This window comes from Antechinus flavipes, chromosome 2 (genome assembly GCF_016432865.1).
Source record: "Antechinus flavipes isolate AdamAnt ecotype Samford, QLD, Australia chromosome 2, AdamAnt_v2, whole genome shotgun sequence".
In the NCBI taxonomy this organism is placed as follows: domain Eukaryota; kingdom Metazoa; phylum Chordata; class Mammalia; order Dasyuromorphia; family Dasyuridae; genus Antechinus; species Antechinus flavipes.
Window position 1 is genome coordinate 684,142,431 of NC_067399.1, and position 17,865 is coordinate 684,160,295.

Genomic DNA, 17,865 nt, shown 5'->3' on the forward strand with positions numbered 1-17,865 from the left:
CTGGGGCCTTCTTAGAGCTGTGGGGACCCAGGTGCCTCACTCCCCATCTAAGAACCTTTTCTTCTTCCCTTCCTTCCTCCTTCTCTTCCTTCCTTCCTTCTTTCTTTCCTTCCTGCCTGCCTGCCTGCCTGCCTGTCTTCTTCCTTCCTTCCCTCCTTCCCTCCCTCCTTCCCTCTCTTTCCTTCCTTCCTTCCTCCCTCCCTCCCTTGCTCCTTTTTCCACCCCTCCTTCCTTCCTTCCTTCTTCCTTCCCTCCCTCCCTTCCTCCTTTTTCTGTCTCTTCCTCCCTCCCTCCCTCCCTTCCTCCTTTTTCTGCTTCTTCCTTCCCTCCCTCCTTCCCTCTCTCTTTCCTTCCTTCCTTCCTCCCTCCCTTCCTCCTTTTTCCCCCCTCCTTCCTTCCTTCCTTCCTTCCTCCTTTTTCCCCCCTCCTTCCTTCCTCCCTCCCTCCCTCCTTTTCCCCCCTCCTTCCTTCCTTCCTTCCTTCTTCCTTTTTCCCCCCTCCTTTCTTCCTCCCTCCCTCCTTTTTCCCCCCTCCTTCCTTCCTTCTTCCTTTTTCCCCCCTCCTTTCTTCCTCCCTCCCTCCTTTTCCCCCCTCCTTCCTCCCTCCCTCCCTCCCTCCCTTCCTCCTTTTTCCCCCCTCCTTCCTTCCTTCCTCCCTCCTTCCTCCCTCCCTCCCTCCTTTTCCCCCCTCCTTCCTTCCTCCTTTTCCCCCCTCCTTTCTTCCTCCCTCCCTCCTTTTCCCCCCTCCTTTCTTCCTCCCTCCCTCCTTTTTCTCCCCTCCTTTCTTCCTCTCTCTCTCCTTCCCCCCCCCTTCCTTCCTTCCTTCCTGCCTGCCTTCTTCCCTGCCCTCTTTCCTCCCTCCCTCCTTCCCTTGCCCAGGATCACACAGCTAACATTAAGTGTCTAAGGCTGAATTTCACTTGGGTCCCCCTCACTCAGGTCCTCCTCATCTGGGTACTGCACTGTGCCCCACCTATGACCCTTTTCACTTAGCCAAGCCCCCTCAGCAAGCTCCCGAGCCTCCTGGACGCCACGCTGGCCCAGCTTTGGTGGACGACTCGCCCGTGGCCTTCCGTCCATCTGCCTCTCCTCCCAAACTGGGCGGGCCTGAAGGGAAGCTGGGGGAGGGGGAGACCCGTGGGCCACCCCACGGCTGCCCTGCCTCTGTCCGGAGCCCGGCACCCCTGATATGTGGCCTTGCTTTCCCTCTAGGTCATGCTGCAGCTAGAAAAGAAGTTGTTTGATTATTTCAATCAAGAAGTGTTCCGAGACAACAATGGGACAGCGGTAAGCGCCCCTCCCCCTCCGCCGGCTTCCACGTCACCCTCCCTGCTCATGCATCTCCCACTAGCAGCGCAGCCGCGCCCCCCTGCCCTCCGGCAGGGCCAGTGCGCCGAGTCCCGGCCCCTCTGTGCGAGGTGGGCTCCGGAATCCGCTCCCACTCATGTGCTTGGTGCTGCCGGGTCCCAGGCCAGAAGCACCCGCAAGCCAGGGCTGAGCGGCCAAGAGCGCCACGTCCGGGAGCACCCGTCAGGCATCTGGGACTCCCTTCTGTAGAAGCCAGGAGAACTGGCTTAGGCTGAGCCTCCGTGTGACCGTCACGTGGACCCCGAGTGCCCATCGGGCGCCTGCCGGTCTGGCCGGAGAAAACGGGGGGGCCGGCTCGGGATGGGCCCCGCTGGCGTAGCCGCGCGCCTCCGGCTCTGGCCTGTTGGCCGGGCCTGAGAAATGCACCGCTAGAGCAAGGCCACGTCCCGGAGCCCGAGCCGGGGCTCCCCGAGGCTCCTCCCGGACACACGGGGCAGGAAGTGCCAGAGTCCTGCCGGGTCAGCGTCGGGGATCTCAGCAGGGGCTCCCAGAGCCTTTGAGCCTTTGCCAGAATTTCTCTGAGCCGTCGCTGTATGTGTATCTCCTTATGTGTCTGTGCCCATGTGTGTGTGTGTGTCCACATGTATGCGTGGCTGTGTCCACGTGTGTGCGTCTGTCTCTGTCCATGTGTGTGATTGTGCCCGTGTGTGTTTGTATCCATGTGTGTTTGTGTATCTGTCCACATGTATGTGATTGTGCCTGCGTGTCTGTGTCTGTGTCCGCGTGTGCACATCTCTGTGCTAGCCCCCGACGAGTCTTTCTGACGCCTCCTCCCCGGCCCTCGAGGGCTCGCCTCCCGAGCCGGACCTGCGGCCATCGCGGAGCCGTGACGAAGCCCCAGGACGGGAGGACCTTGGAGCGTTCGGGGCTCGGCTCAGTGTTCGCCCAGAAGGAGACTCAGGGGCCCCGGCGCTGGCGCTTGGTGTCTGACAGCAGCGGGGACAAAACCAGTCTGCGCGAGGGACAGACGCCGCCCCTGGCTCTGGGTTCTTTGATGAGGCTGCGCTGAGCCGAGGAGGCTCGCCCTCCTCTGGGCGCTGACCCCCACACCGTGGCCAGCCGGTTGCGGACTTGGGAGACCGTCCCCAGGGAGACCGACCATTTTCTCCCGAGACAATGAGCCCCGGGCGTTCTCCTGCAAGGCCTCCGTGTTTCACCCCGGTAATTGCCATGTTTTTCCAAGCGCCACATTTTCTTGTACGTTTTGTGCTTACACGGCTTCCCTGAGTTTAACTTTATAAGGGGGCAGATGGTAAAATGGCTCCGAGACGGAGCTCGAGAAGCCAGGCCGGCCCCGTGGGGCGCGCCAGTCAGCTGTCCTCCTTCCAGCGACCCGGCAGGGCGACGACCTCTGTGCCGCCCTCGCCCTCGTGGGCGTGTGCCCGCCCAGATGCCCCACTGCCGCCCACCCGTCCGCTTTGGAGGAAGCAGGAGATCTCCCCGATTCTCGGTGGCGGGCCAAGATAAATGGCATAATGAGCCGCCGGAGATCATCTCATCTTCATGGTCTAGTTAAACACGCACACCACGGTCGCCAAGAACAAACTACCTCTCGGCGAGGATAAATGTCCCTGGGCCCGAGTCGGCCCCCAAAATCCATCGCATCCTTCATCAACCACCGGGCTTGTACCAGCCTGACAGAAATTTAATTCAAGCTGGCTCCTGAAAATAATTATTGTATTTTAAGAGCAGTAATCATTGGTCGGGACATGATTGAATGTGTCCATGCCTATTGACTTTTTCTATGATTTATAGCTTTGTTTAGTCGATATTCCCATCGAAATTGTATAATTAATTATAAGTGGGGCTGTCAGGGCTGCAGGATGGAGAAGCCTGATGAGTATTTGGGAAGATTAAATTTTCCTTAGCTGCGCCGATGCCAGGCTTGGGAATTTCCACAGCCCTCTGGCTGCTGGATGAAGATGTTTTCTGTGTGTTTAGCAACTGCTCGAGCTCCCGAGCATTGATTTTTCCGGCCCTTTTCTGCTCCGTGCGCCGTCTCTTCAGTAACCGTGGAATTTGTGCAGATGTGCCGGTCCCTGACAAATATTTATTATCCCGAGGCCGCTTCATCATTGTCCCCGGACCGGCCTTCCCCACCCCCACGTCTTCTTCTTCTTTTTTTTTTTTTAACATTGTAATCAAGGAGAATGCTGGTGATCCATGTGAAAACCGTTAGTGGCTCTTGAGAAATCGCAAATAGATACAAATTAAAGATGCAGCAGTCGCGGTCGTGTCTCCTCGGAAGCGTTTGCAAACTGCGCGTTTTTGGCCAACACCCCGGGAACGGTTTCCCTTCTGGGGCGTCCATCCCAATCCGGAGGTGCCCCATTAAGACGGGCCCAGAGACCCTGGGAAACGGGGATCTCCAGTCCTCCGGAGTCTTCCCAAGCACTCTCTTTCAGCTCGCTGCAGAAAGCATGAAATAAGCTGCCAGGATTCTCTGGTAGCAAGCAGGGTTCACAGGGCTGCAAGGCAGCCAGAGGCCCCAGGAGCAGCCAGCAGGACGGACCCCAGGGGACCCGATGGATCTGCTGCGGGGGAGCGACGTGGTGCGCTTGGGCTTCCTCTGCTCTCTCTCCCACGTCAGGTTTACCTTTCCAGCCTGCCGGGCGTGAAGCGGGCAGTGCCGCCACAGGCCTGCCGAGGTTTCGTTACGTCTCTCTGCTTCTTGAAACGGCCGTTTACGCGGCACTGAAGCAACGTGGATTTTTGAGCCGTCCAAGTGATGGGGCCGGAATATCCCCCACCCCTCCCTCCAACCTCCCGGTAGGATGGCCACGGAGGTCCAGGCGGGCCGTGTAAATGGCCCAAGGTCGCAGGCCCAGGGCCCAAAGGCTCCAGACCCCTTTGCCCTCCCAAACGTCGGTGCCCTTTCTCGTGATCGCCCCCCGTCTCTTCTCTACAGGATCAGGTGCACAGTCCCGCCTTGCTGGGAAGCCTTTGCTTAGGGTCACAGACCCAGAATTTGGGGCTGCTTTGTCGTTGCTGGGTTTTTAAAGTTCTCACGTTTCTGACCAAGACTGCCACGCTGACTCTGAGCTAGTGTAAGAGTCACCCGGGGCTGGTACCGCGCTGGGCCAGCTGCCCTGGGCCCTCCCCATCCGATTATCTGATCCTTTTTCTGGGAATGATGTCGAATGAAAACACACTTGAATTTCTCTCTGGTGGCAACGAGTGCCATTCACCTGATAATGGACCATGTGCCTTCCCACAGCCACCCGTGCCCCGGGGGCTCCTGCCAGCTTTCCAAGAGGGCTTGGTGGTCTTCGGGCCACTTTTCCAGATAACTAGGAGCTGTGCTTGTGCAAGTCGGAATTAATTTTACTCTGTCCATTTGGTACTTAATTAAATAGAGAGCGCACGAGTAAAAGTTAATAATGACTTATGTGAAAATGATTGAATCATTTAAAATTACTCTGATTTTATAATCTCAGCAGAGTCCAAAATGAAAAATGATAATTAGCTCATTTCCTATCATTTGGAGCTCCGGGCCGGCGGGCGCTGCCGAGAATGGATGGCCGTAGCGTGGGTCCAATCCAGAAGCTTGCTCCCGTGGGAACGCTAAATGGCCGCGCTAGGTCCCGAGGGGGACGTGTGTACTTCCCGCCCTCTCCGGAAATCCATTCCCACAGGGATCAGGGAAATCTGGAGCTCGGAGGGAGGCGCTGCGATTACCAGAGGCCCCTCCTGTCTTCCCAGGGCCCCTCGTGTTCCTGCCGTGCTTTTTATCTGCTCCCAGTGGCTCACTACACTTGCTGCCTTCTATGATGGGGGGGACGGTGCCGTGAAAGGTGGCCCTTCTATGACAGCTAGTTCTTCATAGGACTTTAAGGTCCGCCAAGTTCTTCGTAATATTATGTCATTTGATGCCATTATTATTCCCATTTTACTGATAAGGCAAATAGAAGTTAAAAGTCACACAGCTAGGAAGTGTCTGGGGCAGGATTTGAACTGAGGGCTTCCTGACTTCAAGGCCAACATCAGCTGTCCCAGAGAGCTACCTCCTCCTTGAGGGCGGGAACTCTTCCACCTGTCTTTGTCAAGCACACTTCCTGGTACCATAAATGCTAGTTGACTGACTGACTGATAAGCTTATTTGTTTAACTCTAAGTGAATTTTTAAAAAGCAAGACTAACAATATTGACTGATAGGCTTGAGGACAAATCTAAAAATCGATCCAGACTGACAATCTCATCCATGGGTGTAGGAGGAGACAGAGCCTGCCCCCCCCCCCCAAAAAAAAAAGAGAGAGAGTCATTCTGCTCCATTTACAGCACAGTCTCACAGACTTTGCTGACTATACTGATACATGGAAGAAATCAGGCAAGACAAGAAGAAGAAAGAGGAGGAGGAGGAGGAGAAGCAAGGGAGGAAGAAAGAAAAAGAAATTCCAAATGAAATAAGCAGTGTTATTGGCTGCCTTCACGAGGATAAAAAATGCTGGAAATATTGTGCTGAAAAGCATGGGAGCGAGCACACAACCATGGAAAGCGTGAGAACATCTTCCATTATCCGAACCTTGGCAAACACGCCACCACGGGATAAGCCTGCCACACCGATGAACTTCTGGGCAACCAGATTTTGCCCTAATTTTCCACAAACCCTTATGACTGATAGTATCAACCTGGCTCAGATCAACAAATGTGTCCAGACCGCTTTTGTGAAAATTAACTGTCTTAAAAAAAAAAAACAAAAAACAACTGATCGAAGAGAAATCATTTAAGAATCCTGGGACTCCCAGAAAACCATAATCAAAAAATATAATCACTCTATTTCTTGTGAGCAAAAGCTAGCCAGACCTAACGGAAAAAGTGAACTAGGAAGAATCCACTAATGATCTCCTGAAGGAAGCCCTGAAATACAAACTCCCTGGAATGCCCTAGCCAAAATTCAGGGCTTCCGGGTCAAAGAAAAAATACTCCAAGCTGCCAGAACAATATCAGATATCTGGAGACGACAACAAAGATCACAGAGAAAATCCTGGAACACGATATTTCCAATACAAAAGATAAATGTTTATAACACCAAATAACAGTGTGTGAGGCTGACTATAATTCCTCAGAGGGAAAAAAAGGATTCTCTAATGATATAGAAGTTATTCAAGTAGTGATGGAAATTACTGGAGATGAGTAAATACTTTGAAATTGAAACACAGGAGTCAAGAGAAAACCAGAAAGGTAAATCCATTTGAACAGTTGAAAAGAGTTAAACACTGATAAGATATCCAAGAGGGGAAGAAATGTCCCTTCTAAGCAATAGTATTTTCAAGGGTCATGGAGGGGATTCAGCAGCACAATGGGCCTGGGGCTCATTATCCTCTGTTCAGAGAGTCTTGAGAGGAAAGGAAAGGGAAGAGAGTCAGAAGGAATAGAATTGAATTCTTTTCATAGTTGAGGGGCACAAGAAGAAAATACAAGCCTTGGTCAAAAGGCAGAACAAATCCACATCAGGAAAACCAAATATGCCCATGCCTAGAGCTTAGTACCAAAGTTTATTAAACCAAACAGAGGGATGGAAGGGAAGGGGGAGAGAGAGAAAGAAGGAGAAAGGAAAGTGGGGTTGAAGAGGGGAATCGTTTAAAGGAGGGAAGAGCTATCAGCAAAACAAACTTTAGCTTCAGCGCCTGGTTCATAGGTAGCAATTAGAAGAATAGGAAGAAAATAAATTTGTCAGTGATTGGAATCTGGGCAAGGGGAATAAAGGAGGAAGAGCAGTGTAAAAGCTCAAAACTTTAAGGACAAAAGTGGAATGCATCCCTTCTCTTTTTCTACTTTCTTCTTCATAGGGGGAGGTTGGAGACAATAAAAGTATAAGGAAGTAGTATAAAAGAATGTGGTGGAATGAAATATAGAATTAACAATCTTAACTGTGATCACGAATGGGAGAAATTCACCCTTAAAATGGAATAAGTTAACAGTATATACTTTAAAGCATATCAAGAATATATTGTTTACTTAAAATATAAATTCGTACAGAACAAAAATGACCTTGTGGAGCAGAATTTATTAAACTCTTAAGTGAATTTTTCAAAAGCAGGACTAACAATATTAACCTTACACAAAGCTATAGTATGTTTAATGAAGGTAAACAGGAAACTGCATTATACCTAAAGACAGTGTAGACAATAAAGTAATAATACTTAATAAAATGCACTGAATTGTGAAGAAAAAATAATTATAGAAATAGCCAACAAAATTTTAATTGCTGAAACCTCCATGTACACCTTTTAGACTTAGAAAAATATGATAACAATAATAATAACAAAGACAACAAAACTCAAAAAGAAAAGAGTTAAGAACCTCAATAGAATCTTAGAAGATTTTTAAAAAGTTAAATACAATTGCTGTCTGGAGAATATTGAGTGAGAATAGAAAGAAGTATACTTGTATTTTTTAGCTAAGCATGACACCTTTACAAAAAAGCAACCATTTGTTAGGATATATAAAATAAATAAATAAAACATATGGGGGGGTGGGGGGAATGTAAATATTAAACACATCATTTACTGGCCACGATGCAATAAAAATTATAATCAACAAAGTGCCTTTTCAGAATTTTGTCCTAGAGAAGTGGTGTCTAAAAGAACAAATTATGTCAGACAAAATAACAACAATGAGGTAATATAACAAAACTTTTACAATGCAACCAAAACATTAGTTTAAATTACATAAATATATGTATATATTGCTATATGTGAAGGTTTATATTTTTAACTTTTAATATGTAACAATGAAAGAATGAACCAATGAATTGGTTATGGAACTGAAAAAAATATTTGAAAATCAACGATTTTTTAAAATTCCAACTGAACAACAAAAGAGAACTATTGAAATGATCAATAGATGTAGCAACTATTCCTAAAACTATTGAACTATTTCTGATCAAAATGAGAAGAAAACTAAATTACCCGTATTAAAATTTTAAAGAAATTCACAAAAAATAAAGAAATGATTAATATCAGTTTGTGCAATTAATCAGTTTATTATAATTGTGACATATAATTCATATGTGACATTATGATGGATAACTCAAACATATGAAGTTCTACAAAAATATGAAATGTCCAGAGGAATGGAACAAGAAGTAGAGAATTAAAATAACAGTATCAGAAAAAACAAATTGAACAAGTCTGTAAAGTAACTGCTAACTGGAAGCAAAAGAACCCAGAAAAGATAGAATTATTTACAAGTGAATTATATTAAACAATTCATAGAACATTTATCTCCAATATTGATAGATTATTTGTAAAAATATGAAACAAAAGGATACTAGCAATTCTAATGTGATGGTCCTGATTTCTAAATCAGAAAAATTAAAATAAGGATCTGAAAGGAAGATCTGCAAAATAATGATGAAAATGTTCACAAAGGGAATAGATCATCACAGTATAAAGATTATACATGATGATCAGGTAGCTTTATACTACAAAGTCAGGGTCAGTTCAGTATTGAACTATAAACAAAATAAACCATATCAATAACAAAATCTAAGAAAACCATTATTGTGTCATTAGGTATGGAATGACTTTTAACAAAATATACATTCCTTTTTTTAGAAATGTTAAATCACAGGAATAAGTGAATTATTTATTATTATATAAATATATATGTTATATCTAAAAATTATATGTATATATAAATGTAAATAAATTATATATTATATAAATATAAATTATTATATAAACTAAATATTATATGTATATATCTACATCCAAGAGCTAGCATTTTTTGCAATTGAGAAACACTTTTCCAATAAGATCCGGAATAATTTTTAATATCTGTTTCTACCAATATTCTCAGATACGGCTTTAAAAATGCTAACTGAAGCAATAAAACAAGAAAAGTAAACTGAGTGATTAAGCCCGGGAAAAATGGAAACAAAATTACTACTTGTTTCAACTGAATATAACTATGGAACTCCCTAGAGGTTCACCTCAGCATTGATTGATACAATATCTTTCACAAGGTAGCAGGATATAAAATATGTCCATGGAAATCACTAGCCCTTCTAAATATTCCCAACAAAATGTAGCAAAAAGAGATACAGGTAAGAGGAGATACATTCAAAATGACTACATAGTTTCTAAAATTATTGGGTATCCATCTACTAAGACACTCACAAGAACTATATGAATTCAGCTAACCTAGAAGCAGGTGGAAGGCGGGATGTATAGATTATAGGATCTGGAGTCAGGAATCCCTGAGTTCAGATCCATCCTTAGACACTTTCTTGCTGTGTGACCCTCAACAAAGCACCAGATGAATTTTGATAAGAGATAATAATAGGACCTACCTTCCAGGGTTCTTATAAGGATTAAATGAGATAGTATTTTTAAAGTGTTTGCAAATCTTAAAGTGACATAGAAATGCTATTATTGTTATTATTAACTAAGAAACTCTATAGAAATGAGGAAAAACCTAAATAATTGGAGGGATCAATTGTACAAATATGGGTCGAGCCAATACACTAAAAATGAAAATACCTCCCCCAAAACTAGTTTACTTGCTTAGTGCCATATCAGTGAATCTACTAAAGAGTGGTCGTAATTTTTTCTTAAATAAGGCTAGGAAAAAATTAGTAACAGAATTCATCTGGAGGAACAAAAGGCCAAGGATCTCAGGGGAAATAATGAAAAAAGTGGGAAGAAAAGGCTCCTAGCCCTACCAGATTTTAAACCATCCCACAAAGCTGTAAACAAAATTCTTTGGTCCTGATTGAAAAATGGAAAAGCTGGGAAATGGGACAAGGGAAAGGAGTCTGACAGACTCCTTTAACATCATGTACGCCAATAAGTCCAAATGGATACATGATGTAAATAGAAAAAAAATTACATTATAAATAAATTAGCAGGACAAGAAAAAAATAGCTTTCAAAATTATGGCTAGCAGAAGAGTTTTTGATCAAACAAAAAGGAGAGAGCATCTCAGGAAGTAAAATTGATAGTTTTCATTACACAAAATTGCCAATTTCTGTACAAAGTCAGTGTACTAAAATTAGAAGGGAAGCATTTAACTGGGAGAAAAAAGATCTTTCAAAACTGTCTTTGCCGAGTATCCGACACCCTAGATATATAAAAGGAACAGATTCCAGTACGTAAGAAGAAACAAACGGTCAGAGTTTATATGAACAAGTAATTATTACAGGAAGAAATCCAATCAACAACCATACTCCTCTCCCCAAATGTTCTCAAAGTGATTAATAATAATTATAATACTGATATGCCAATTAAAGCAATTCCAAGGTTTCACTTTCTACCAGTCTAGTTGTCAAGGATGACAAAGATAAAGGAAAATGACAGATTACTTAGTGCCATGTCAATGAATCTACTAAAGGGTTGTTGTAATTGTTTAAAAAATAAGGCTAGGAAAAAAACAGTAATAGAAACCGTGAGAATCTAGGCCGGTGAATGTGGTGTTAGAGCAGTGAACTGTTCCGCTCATTCGGGAAAGCAAGCGGGACCGGTTCCCCCAAGAGTTCACTGCGTTGTGCATATCCTGCTAGCATGTTCCCAAAAGAGAGCCTGCTGATAGAACGGCATTCTAGTGTAAGAAAAAAAGGGACAGGTTCAGAGAAACCGGAGAAGACCTGTGTGAACAGATGCAGGCTGAAGTGAGCAGAATCAAGAAAACATTTTCTAGAATAAAACAGCATTTTAAAGAACAACTGGGAACGACTGTCGGAACAATAATCGATGGAATGACAACTCGTGACTCTGGGGCACGGATGACGGAACCTGCTTCCACAGAGTGGGGGATGGCGGTGCCGATGAAACTTTGTCCAGATACGGGGAAACCCCTGTTCATGGTGGCAAAAATAAAGGGAAAGAAGGTCGCTGAAACATTCCCAAACTGCACCAAAATCAGCCCAGAGGAGTCACAGACAAGATAGGTTGGAGACTTTATGGTGAGCTTTTCTTTTCTTTTCTCAATAGCTTTTTATCCTTTTAATACATGCAAAGGCAGATTTCACCGTTTTCCCCGGCAAAACCTTGTGTCCCAATTTTTGTCCCTCTCCCCTCTCCCCTTCCTCAGACAGCAAGTAATCCAATATAGATTAAATAGGCTTTCACACAGGCTATAGGCGAAGTTTGCCGGTGCCTTTTCCTCTCTTCTATGTGCTCCTGTTTGCTTGTGTTTGTCAAGTTCAGGGTAACAAAACCAAACATTAAAAACGGCCCTCCGTCAGAGTCGATTCTGAGGCACCTGGTATTCCCTGCTCTTCGGGGTCCCGGCCAGAACCTCCACGATGAGAGCGGGCAGCAAGAGTGAAGGTCCCCGAGCTTTGTGCTGGAACGCCTGCACCCCAAATTGTTTGTCACCGGGCCAGCTGCCCCCTGGTCCCGCCCGCCTGCACTGGCTCTCGCCCTGTTTGGCCGGCGTGATCTCAGGGTCAGCGTACCTCCGTCGCTCCAATTTCCACCTTCCCTCTCTGGTCAGGCCGGCCTCCCTCCCAACTTGAAGAAGGCGTCATTCACTTGGACGAACCTGCATTTTGTCTTCAGCAAAAAGCTCCATTGAGCGGCCCAAAGCCCCCGAGTTTGGGGCCGCGCCGTTCATGAAGAAGGGCTCCCCAGGCTATGTGTCTTGGGAATGGGGCGGGGGGAAGCCAGAGTCATTCAGGCTGTGGTCCCCTGAACGGGGATAAGTCATTCAGGCCATTGGAGGATCCGGCTCAGGGTAGAGAAGACATGGGACTCCTGCTTGGCCCCAGGGACAGGAGCTCTGGGAGGGGCACAGAGAGAACCCTCTCTTGACCATCAGGAACGGTGGAAGATGTCACGGGCTGCTTAGGAAGAGGCGGGGTCCCTTTAAAAATGGTTTCTTCTCACTCACACTCCCATCACCTTGAAAGGAGAAGAGAAGCTCAGCCAGGATTTAGCGCTTCACCGTGCGCGGAAAAGAAGGGGATTTGGAAAAATACACAAAGTCAGGGAGAGATGACTCCTACCCCGGACCCCCTTCGTGAACCTCCTTTTGGCCAGCCGGCTCTGGAAGGGCTCTTGGCTCTGGGAGGGGGCTCAACTCCGGGAGGGGGCTCGGCTCCGGGAGGGCTCTCAGCTCCAGGAGGGGGCTCGGCTCCGGGAGGGCTCTCGGCTCCGGGAGGGAGCTCGGCTCCAGGAGGGCTCTCGGCTCCGGGCGGAGTCAGACCTGGTGCCCTCGGATGCCCCTTCCTCCATGACTTTGGAGAGGTTCTGGGGGCTGCCAGAGCGGGCAGGGAGGCGCTTTGGCCCAGTTCTGCACCGTTCCTCCTGCTTTATGCTCCTCAGAGTTTGGAATTCACGCCCCCCGTGAAGTCCCGTTTTATGGAGGACGACGATGGGGCCCAGGGGGGTGGGGCTGTGGCCTAGTAAGTGCCAGTAAGTGTAAGAGCTGGGAGGAGAGCTGGTGCCCCTGGCTCTAGGTCAGCACCTGGACAAGCCTCTGAACAAACTCTTAAGAAAGGAGCGCCTTGAACCACAGAAACCTGATTCTCTGCCCTGTGCCCATGTAAGGAAAGGGCAGGAGCCCTGGAGAAAGAGCCCGAGAGTCCACCTGGGACAATGACCTGGCTCATTCTCCGCACCACTCGCACTCGCCTCTGGTGTACCTGTGTCTGCCGACAGCCCATGGAAAGGGCCTGGCACTGTCCCCCCCCCCCTGCCCCGGGGGGTGCAGAAGCGGCGTTCCCTTTCTGCAGCATGACCGTGGGGGGCTCTGGTCAGCGCCGCTGCCCTCCCCTCCCAGTGTGGCCGGGCCTGGGGCTCTAGCAAGGATGGCCGTGGGTCTCCTCCGGCACCGCGGTGAAATGGCCTGGTTGGAGCGGGTCCGTTCTCCAGCGACTGGGCCGAGCGCATCCCAGGGAAAGGACGTGGGGCCTCCCTCGCCTGCGACTGGAGCAGAGGAGGTGAAAGTCAGTGCCCCTCCCCCCTCCCATGAAAAAGCACTTGGATTTTCTTAAGCTTCATGGGATCCGCTGGGGCCTGAGGCCACGTGGTCTGTCTTAAGCAGGTGCCCCCGCGCTGCATCTGTCCCGTTTCTGTTCCCTTTCCCCGAAGCGCCCCAGGCCCGGACCCGGCGCCGAGGCTGTTTGTGGCCCGGCCGGGGAGAGCGGGGGGGCGGCCGGGGACGGACCAGCCTCTCCCAGCTTTCTGCAGAGAGGGCCAAGGCCCAAGAGCCCTCGGGCTAGTGCCACTTGTCCGCACTGCAGAACGGGGGGAGTGCCGGGTGGCCTGGCCCAGGGCGGAGGCCGCCCCCCGTGGGGCTGGGCCCCGCTTGTCTCCGGCGCCACACTCGAGGCCCACGGGAGGGTGGACAGACCGACCCCCCTCGGGGGCAGCAGCGCTCCGCACCCGAGGCCTCCCGCCTCTGCCCTGGCCAGTGGGGGGCACCGAACTCCTCGTGGGCGCGGGGAGCCGGGGCCTCCCCGGGGAGCCCCGCCCTCAGTGCAGGTGGCTCAGGTAGGGCCTTTCCCACAAATAATTAACGTGGGCAAGTAGCTGCTAATTGCACATTTCAGGAATGATTTATGAGGCAGAGGAGGGGAGGGGGCGCGCGGCGATATCAGCACAGCTGTGAGATGAGACATGATTAATGAACGCGGGCAAACACGGAGGCGCCGGGACGCTGGGGCGTGGATGGGCAGCCCCCCCCCCAGCCTGGCCACGCGTGCCCGGCAGAAGTCTGCGCCGGGGTCCCGGGAGCGTCCGAATCACCGAGCGGCCCCGCGGGTCCCGGACCTGCTCCTTCAGAACCTCGGGCCGGTCGAGGAGCCTTTTCAGAAGCACCGCGCCCGCCGCCATCCGCACGTGGACGGCCTTCCTCGGCTCAGGCCGTTGGCTCCACGCCCGTCCAGGGGCTTCCTGGGCTCCCCTTGGTGGGAGGTCGGGGCCGCCCCCGTGTGTCTGTTTGCCGGGGAGGGCGGGAGGGGCGGCTGATGGGGCGGGCGGCCCCGGGCCCGGCTGTGGTGCTCCGCAGGGGGAGGACCATCTGAGGGCCGGACCCCCGAGGAGCAGGGCCGCCCCAGCCGGCCTCCCCGCGCCCGCTCACTCGCTGCCTCTGCCTTTTTCTGCAGCTCCTGGAGTTCGACAAAGAGCTGGCCGTCTTCAAAGACAAGTTGTACGAGCTGGACATCTCATTCCCTCCCAGGTAAGCGAGCGCGGCTGGCCTTGGCCGGGCTCCCGGGCTGCGCGGCCTGGGGGGGCTGGGGGCCCTGGGAGGGGCCTCCCTTCACTCAACTGGAGAACGGGGGCGGGGGATGGTCTCCGCCAAGATGGACATTGAAAACTGGGGTCATCGGGCCGGGAGGGTCGGCTTTCCTTGTACCTCTGGGCATGAGGTGAGAAGAGCATCGGGAGCCGCCCCGGCTGCCCCAGGGCCCGTCGCCCCCTCCCCTCAAAAACAGGCCAAGGACCTGGAACTGGGAGGCCGCGAGCCGCCGAGGGGTCCTTGGGAAGCACAGCAAGTGCTTCTACTCTAGAACATCATTAAGCTGTCCGTGCACACGCGGGCCTCTCGTCCGCGGGTCCGTGTTACCCCCCACCCCCACACGGTGCAGCGGAAGGCGGGGGGCGGACAGAGGGGAAAGGAGACGGGGCCCAGCGGCCCCTGAGGACCTTGGGAAGGGTGGGCTTTGGAGCCGGGCTCTAGTCTAAGTAAATCTTTTTTAAGCAAAGAGAGAAACAGAAAACCCCTGAGAAAATGGCGCGGGGGCCTCTTCCCGAAGGAGAGCCGACTGGCCCCCAGTCACACAGACGGCAAGACTAAACCAGCGCTAGGGTAAACTGAGTCCTGGGTCACTCATCTGAAGGAGCCGCCTCCCCCAGGGGAAGGCAGTCAGGGTGGAGAAGGGCCCCCGAGGGGAGGGGAGGAGTCTGGGTCGGGTAGCCCAGGGACAAGAGCTGGTTCTGGTCCAGAATTGGAAGGGCCACATAGCGTCTGAGGGCCAGAGGGTCTGTCCTATGGCCGAGGGAGTCGAGGCCTTTAGCCAGTGAGGTCAGTCCCAGCAGGGAGCTCCCCCAGCAGAGCCTGTGGCCCCCCCAAGGCTCTCTGAGTGTCCGTGGGGGTGGTACCTCCGAGGCCCTTTGGGGTTCTGGGACAGCCTTGGGGGATGGGGCCCAGGGTGGGACCGGGCCTTGTCCCAGGCAGGAACAGTTTCTAGGGTGGGCCCTCTCTAACCTCCGGGGGCACCTTCCCTGCCCCCCCAGGGGCTGACTTTGTACTGACCGTGTCCGATAAATACGCAGGAGGATGGGTTGGACAGTGCGTGCGGAGCCCCCAGTCGCGGCGAGAAGCGGCCCCGAGACACAGGCGGCCTCCCAAAGGGGGCGAATCCGTGTGAGAGAGCGGGGGCGCTGCGGGCAGGAGGCACGGCCGCAGCAAAGGCCGGGGGCCGGGGTATTGGGGGGGGCGGGGGCCGGGGAGTAACGTCCGTGAAGATGGCGGCCGCGAGGAGTGGGCTGGGGACCCGGGCCCACCTCTGCTGTCCCAGAACTCTCTGGGGGACGGCCTTCCCTCGGGGGCTGCTATCTCCGCTTGTCTGCAGCCACTTGGACCCTGAGATGACCGTTCTGTGCCTGTGTTTCCAGTGCTTACATCGTAGGTGCCTAATAAATGCTTGTTGGCTCCCTCACTTTAGAAACGTTCTGTGTGTGTGTGTGTGTGTGTCTGTCTCTGTCTCTGTCTGTCTCTCTCCAAATCTTTGTCTCTGTCTTTCTCTGTCTCTCTGCCTGTCTCTCTTCTTTGTCTCTGTCTCTGTCTCTCTCCTCTTTGTCTCTGTCTCTCTGCCTCTGTCTCTCCCTCCTCTTCCTCCTCTTTTTCCTCCTCCTCTCTCCCCTTTTCTCCTTTCCGTCCTCCCCCTGCTCTCCTTCCGGGCTGGGGACCTTGTGCTTGGCTCCTTTCTGCCGGTCCCTTGTCGGTCCTTTGGGGCGACCACTAGAAGCTTTGTGTCTTTGCTCGGGCCTCTGGGACCCTTCCCGCCCTTCTCCTGCCGGACACACGGCGCTCCCGCTGCCCAGCACGGCTCTGGCTGTGAGGGGGCCATCACAGTCACTTCCCTGGGGGGGATGCTCTCGTTTCTCTGGGGGTCGGTGTCACTGGCTGCCCTGGGATCCTCCGTGACCGCCGGCTTCCCAGCGGTCCGGGGCTGGGCACCCCGGGAAGTGCCGCGTGTCCACGAGTTTCTCTGCCCCCTTTTCCACTCCACATGTGGCCCTTGCCACCCAGAGGGGACTCCCAGGACAGACAGGGGACTCGCCCGAGCCCCTCGGGCCGCTGAAGGCGGGCCGGCCGACGGCCGAGGGAGCGGGCCGCAGCCGCGACCCGCAGAGCACCTGGCCCCGGGCTTGCCAGCCGCAGGTGGGCGATTGTCGGGTTTATCGCCGCTCCCCGGTGAGGGCGATTTCCCGGGAGCTGCCGCCCAGCGAGATAGGCCGGACGGCGCCCCCGCTCACGCCCGCTCGGGTTTGCTTTCAGATAAGCCCCCTCGGTAATCTCCCACATTAATCATTCTCTTAAAGGGCCTTGCGCTGTTTATCGGGCCGCGGGCTGTCAGGCGGCTTCCTGGCCGGACGTATTTTCGCGTCCCTGGCATCTCGGTGCCCCCCGCGCCCGCTCCCTCCGCCCCGAGGGGCCTTGTTCTGGCCAGCTTGTCCCATCTGCCCCAGCAGCAGCCCTCCTCCCTCAGATCTGGGGCCTGCTCCTTGAGCCCAGCCCAAACGCTGCCTTGGGCCCCATGCCGCCCTGCTCCCCTTGGCCCTCAGGGCCCCAGGAGGGCGGGGTCAGCCTGGCCTTTTCCCTTCAGAGTCCTCCCGGGGGCAGGTGACCTGTCCAAGGACTCGCAGAGCCCAAGTGCTCCCACTGCAGGGAGAATCTGGCTCTGGATCCCTGGTGTCTGTTCTCCCGTGGGACTTGGGCCCCAAGCAGGGACGCTGCGGTTGGCCCGGCCGCCCAGAGAGGGCACGATCCCTCCAAGGACCGGCCCGGAGGCCAGCCAGAGGCACGGGCCCGACCTCGGGACGAGCTGCGGGAGATCCGGCCGAGGGGGAGCCAGGGGGGCCGGAGGCTAAGGAGCGCTTCCGGCAGCGGGTGTGGAGCGGGCGTCTGTAGGGCGTCGAGGCCATCGGCTGAAGGGGTCGGGCTACGGGCCGAGTCAGGGGAGCTGCGTGCGACTCCCAGGATCAGGTGGAGGGCCGGGGGCCTGCCTCGTGCCGCTCGCTGCCAGCTTCCGGGGGGGTGTCGCGGGCCATCGCCCAGCTCCCGGCAGCGCGGGCACCTTGGAGGGCATCCTGCCTCCCGCCTCCCGCTCCCCTCCAGTCGCGGCCGGAGCTGCCCTGACAGGCGCCTGGGAGCCCGCCAGGATGCGCGCGGCCCGCAGACGCTCCAAATTGAGCCGTCCTTGCTTGTGGCAGTGGAGCGGCAAATTGAGTTCTCGTGCTGAGAACGCGTGCGGCTGGACCGATGAGCTGGAAAAGGGCTCCTCGCAGGCGGGCCGGCCGCTCCCCGGGCGCTCCCGGGCAGAC

At 52.7% G+C, this 17,865-nt stretch overlaps 1 protein-coding gene across 3 annotated transcripts in view; it reads left to right on the plus strand.

Moving 5' to 3' along the window:
• INPP5A (inositol polyphosphate-5-phosphatase A) overlaps window positions 1-17,865 on the plus strand; it is a 166,466-nt gene that overhangs the window by 141,769 nt on the left and 6,832 nt on the right. For all 3 annotated transcript variants that reach the window (XM_051982792.1, XM_051982793.1, XM_051982795.1), the window contains exons 11-12: window positions 1,212-1,286; window positions 14,421-14,494. In XM_051982792.1, the coding sequence (XP_051838752.1) occupies window positions 1,212-1,286; window positions 14,421-14,494 (149 nt within the window). The remainder of the gene's footprint in view (window positions 1-1,211; window positions 1,287-14,420; window positions 14,495-17,865) is intronic.